Source organism: Octodon degus, unplaced genomic scaffold (assembly GCF_000260255.1).
Source record: "Octodon degus isolate 3935 unplaced genomic scaffold, OctDeg1.0 scaffold00164, whole genome shotgun sequence".
Taxonomy (NCBI): Eukaryota; Metazoa; Chordata; class Mammalia; order Rodentia; family Octodontidae; genus Octodon; species Octodon degus.
This window is the reverse complement of record NW_004524740.1, coordinates 1,151,194-1,156,182: the sequence shown is the minus strand read 5'-3', so window position 1 is coordinate 1,156,182 and position 4,989 is coordinate 1,151,194. Positions and strand designations below refer to the sequence as shown.

The window sequence follows — 4,989 nt, the reverse complement described above, 5'->3', positions numbered from 1 at the left end:
ATGATAACATGGGGGATATTTTATAAGTGGTACTACAAGTCCGATCTAGTAGTGAGACCCTGCACACCCTCTAGACCCTTCCCTAAAAAAAAAAAAAAAAAAAAAAGAATTTAGGCAATTAGGAAGTGGTATCCAAGGCCTAATTGTGTATGCATAAAAGTGCTCAGTGAAAAAGGAACTTCTACACAAGAGGCGCAGAAGGGAGGCGCTAGCATGGAAGAACAGAAAATACAGGGACTGTGTGACAGACTCAGGCTCCAACTAGCTCTGCTCCCTGTCAACAGTGTGGCGCCCACCGAATCGTGGGAGCTTCAGTGTTTTTCATCAGCGAAAACGACCTAGTAATATCCACGTTCAAAAAGGTTGCTGGAATTGTTCACGGTAAAGTGCAGTGACAATGAATTGTATCTGCCCAAGTGCTGGATGCACAAAGAAGTGGAGCTTTGGGGAGCGGAAAAGTGTACCAGAAGCGACAGCTACGCTGTAGTGGAGTCAGCAAGTTGGGTTTTGAAAGTTTCGAGTTCGCGGCACGCTTTCAGATGGAAGCCTGGGGAACCAGCCAGCCAAGAATTAAGTCCTCGGGACGGAAGGGGACACATCCCAGGGAGACGGGCGGGACCTACGGCTGGGTTCTCTACAGGGTGGGGCCGGGCGGCGGGGCCGCCTACCTCCGGGGCCACGCCGCTGCCCTCGCCGTAGTTCTCCGAGATGAGCTGGTCGAAGAGCAGGTGGATCTCAGTGCGGGCGGAGCTGCTGTCCTCCGAGCGCAGGGCGCGGAGCCTGGCGGACAAGCGGTAGAAGCCACTGGCGGGCTCGGGGGGCGGCTCCCGCGGCGCCTCCCTCGGCTGGCTGCAGGGGGGCAGCGAGCCGGCAACCTGCACCGCCGCCATCTTTCCTCCCTGAGGCCACAGGGAACTACTTCCGGGGCATTCCCGGCCTCGGCGCTCTAGTTCCGGAGCTGCCTCCCTTGGACCAGAACCGGAAGCAAAGGATTGCCCTGGCTAGCAATCCTGAGCCCAGTGTACTGCGAAGGACCAGGGAAACGTTTAGCGTCTGTCTCTCTGAGCTGTGACTGAAAAGTGAGGTAGAGGGTTCCTGGGCAGGGCTGATATGACTGTTCAGTGTCAGGTTTGGGCTAGAGTCGGAGAGGGGCTGCTGTGGATGACAAAATCAATTATCTGACATCTCTTCTTACCTCCTGGTAGAGCCCCTGATTGTTCTCCAGGTACAAAAAGACCCTGAATCAAGGCTCCGTTACCTCTTATTCCTTGCCTTTGGCTTTGCCATTACTATCTGGCTAATGGATGTAGGCAACTTTCCAATATTTTCAGGGCAAGCTTTCAGTCCTCTTAGTTCCCCTCTTTTCCTTTTTTCCAGTGTGAATGCTGAGAGTCATGGAGCACCTCTTACCACTAGAAAAGTAGTTTTGGAGTTCAAACTGAACCCTGTAAATTATAACATATATTAAGAGTGAGTAGATTGGGCTGGGTAGAGAGTTCAGTAGAATAAGTGCTTGCCTGGCAAGTGCAAGGGCCTGAGTTCAATCCCCGGTTCCGGAAAAAAAAAAAAAAAGAGAGAGAGAGAGAGAGCGCAGATTGACATTTGACACTGCAGAGTTTTCTGAAACTTTTGTCAAGAAGCTGGAAAATAAAATAGTTATTATAACGCTGTGACCAGTTACTCAAGAAGGCTATAAATTGACATTACGGCAGACTAAGGAAACCGTTTCTGCAGATATGTGTTCTTCAGATATTCAGAAAATCTCCACTTGTAGTTTGTAAGGAAACCTTGAGGTTATTTGAATATGTGTTTTATCCTGAAAATAAGTACCCTACTTAAGAGTGAAAATTGGGTTATGTTCTAGGAAAGCTAGTTCTGTGAAGACTTTGGACCTCTTTGTGGAGAAGTTTTTGTTGTTCTTTGCGTTTAATTCCATTACATTTGTATATATGATTGTTGGGATATGCGTTACTTATGTGCATGTATGTGGGGGTATTTGATATTCATGTATTTGCTCAAAGAAGATTAAAAGGTGAAAGCTTGTCAGTGTATGTTTTAGAGTTCTCAGAAAGTAGAGCTTCAGGTTGATACGTTTATTCAGGAGTGAACAGGGAATGAGAGAGTAATTTGTGCACAATAGTAATTTGTGCTCTTGAGATGGCCATTGCTAGGGGTGACTGTTCATTCTTAGGTGGTTTCTGGGAAATCTTATGGAATGCTCTCAGAACTCCCTCTTGAGGAACGAAAAGGGAAAGTATATCTGTCAGCTTTTGACCTCTATTGTCAGTGGTTTTCTCAGCAGGGATCAATTCTTTGGTTCAGTATGCAATATTGTACAGGAGTTCCTCTAGGAGTTTCCTGATGCAGATGTTCAACACACTAGCCTAGAAGAATGTGGGACCTGGAAGAATGGAGGAAGTGTGAAAAGGCTGTGGGAAGAATCTGGTTTTAATGTGGTTCATTGTAGGTTGCAATATAGATGAGGCACTTGCAATGTTATTAAGAAACTCAGTGACCCAGGTATTGTCAAGTTTATACACTGATGCCAGTCTGTTGACTTTGGAAAAGATATCTCTGTGTGGATGACACTGTGCTTCCTTTGAGGAAATGAATATTCCTATTCTGTGGTGATCACCAACAGAAGGAAAAATATATCAATTTTCCATTGAGAGGAGCCTTTGAAGTTCCCTTGCATTGTCTTAAATTAGACAGTAGTACCTCCCACACTCACTTTCCACCTTGAGACTGTGAAAACTTTAAGGATGGCAAAGATTGTTTTCCAATAAAATCTCCTCACACACCCTCAAGCCTCAATGCTCCTTACTTTCAACATTTTAGTTGTCTGATAGTGACTAAGAGGCCTTATGGATTGCTGAGCAAGTTTACAACCATTCTCTTTAAATTCTGCATCAGATGGCCTGTGACCTTATTAGGAAATTCACTTCTTTTTTTTTTTTTTTGTAACCTTACCAATACCTAATTTTTATCTTTATTAGAGTCTAGAGCATCCTAACAAAACTAGGATTAGGTACCCCCACTGTATTTCATGTTCTTGTTTACTTTTTCAGAACATTTACCATAACCTGCAGTTGTCTTAGTCGTTTGTTACTTGTATCTTACCTGTTTCCTCCTCTAGATTGTGAATTTTAAGAAGACATAAATCCTACCTGGTTCACTTTCTTGTGTCCAGTACTAGTGAGCACCTGGAGTATGGTAGGGAAACCACAATACTTGTTGATGGCATGGATTTGCAGATTTATTATTAGGGTCTTGTATTTTCCATTTATTAGATGATATGAAATCAAATGATATTTTTGTGAAAATGCTTTATAAACTGTAAAGTTTTATAAATCTTTAGTATCAAATGAGGTAGATATTTTTTCCTCTTTACACTGTTGGTAGCAATGCTATATAGTATAAATAGTTTTGTCACAAGCCACATAAGCAGTGAATTGGTTACAATCAGACTTCAGCCCCGGCTGGCTGAGTACTAAGTCTGTGATGATGAAGAACATGGACAAGCAACTGTAAAACTCTTTATTTTTAACCCTTCTATATTTTGTTATGGGAAGAAGCAGAAAAGAGGGGCTGGCTTTCAGTATTCCTATTAAACCTTGAATTAGGAGAAAGCAGAAAGGAGGATTGACTCGGGGTTCTATTTTAGAATTGTCCAAATTGAGACTAAGACTCATTGGCCCATCTATTTGGCAACAGCAATAAATAACATAATACAAAAGCCCATCCCATACTTTTCTAAATAAATTTGTAATTTAGAATTTTAGTAGTCAGCTGTGTGTCTCAGTAGCTGCAGCTGGGACACAGGAAGTAATATTTGTTTACCTACTTGGAAAGAGGACCACAAGGTGTGTGTACCTGTGCAAAAGTGTCAAACTGGGATTTTTACCCACATAATACTTCACATAACAGTTTTTGTGTATGTTTACCTGAACATCACAGGGGGTAAAATACACCCACACCATTCTTCTGTTATGGAAACATGTGCCTACATAATGGAATGTGGATGTGGCTCACAGTAGTTGGCATGGGACAGCAGGAATCCATTTGTGTATTTACCACTTGGCAAGTAAATGTTTATTTATTTTTATTTATTACATTTATTTATCGTGTGTGTGTGTGGCCAGCTCAGCCCACCAGGGGGCAGGGCTGGCTGGCATGTGGTGCTGGGGATCGAACCCCGGTCCCTGTGCTTTGCCAAGCTTGTTTCAAGTAGGTGCTTTAGACCACTGAGCCATCTCTCCAGCCCTTGGCAAGTAAATGGAAAGGTGTGTACAAGAACTCCCAGGCAGCAGTGGGTGTACATTTAAGATTTGAGTTATTTTATTTTATTTATTTATTCATTTTTTGGTGGTAGAAGTAGCCCAGTTCAGTACAATGGTACATGAAAAACCAAATGTATAAGTTTTGGGGAAGGTCAAAGTGAGTTTTAGGTCACTTGTGCATAGAAGGTAACATTGGCCCTTTGAGCCAAAGTTCCTGTGGCAGTGAAATGGAGCTCATAGGACTTTATTTTTGTTATTATGTTTTAAACTTTGTACACCAAAATACAGTCTTGAAAATTTTGATGCTTTTTAATAAACAGTAAATGTTAGAAATTCAGTACTTTATTTTTAGATGTTTTTTCCTGTTAAGTATTTTTTAATATAATAAAACTTATAAAATCAAAATTAATAATTAATCAGTAGAAATAGTTTAAAGAATAAATGTGGGTATTATACACCCACAACAATATGACTTTAACACAAAATTGGTTTATGCCCCATAGATATAATTGTTAACATTTATTGAATGCTGCTATTCCTTGGTATCCATGAGGGAGTGTTTGCAGGGCTCCTGAAGGTCTCAAAGTCTGAGGCTGCAGGTACCTTACATAAAATGGGCCAGTATTTGCATGTAACCTATACATGTCTCCCCTTTAAATCATCTTGAGAGAACTTAAAATGTCCATTATAATGTATGAATAATTTTTTT

General features: G+C 41.8%; 1 protein-coding gene across 1 annotated transcript in view; it reads right to left on the bottom strand.

Moving 5' to 3' along the window:
* Heatr6 (HEAT repeat containing 6) overlaps nucleotides 1-898 on the bottom strand; it is a 37,497-nt gene extending 36,599 nt beyond the window's left edge. Inside the window, exon 1 of the mRNA XM_004643059.2 lies at nucleotides 669-898. Coding sequence (XP_004643116.1) covers nucleotides 669-890 — 222 coding nt within the window. The 5' untranslated portion in view covers nucleotides 891-898. The remainder of the gene's footprint in view (nucleotides 1-668) is intronic.
* Between the last annotated feature and the right edge of the window lie 4,091 nt (nucleotides 899-4,989).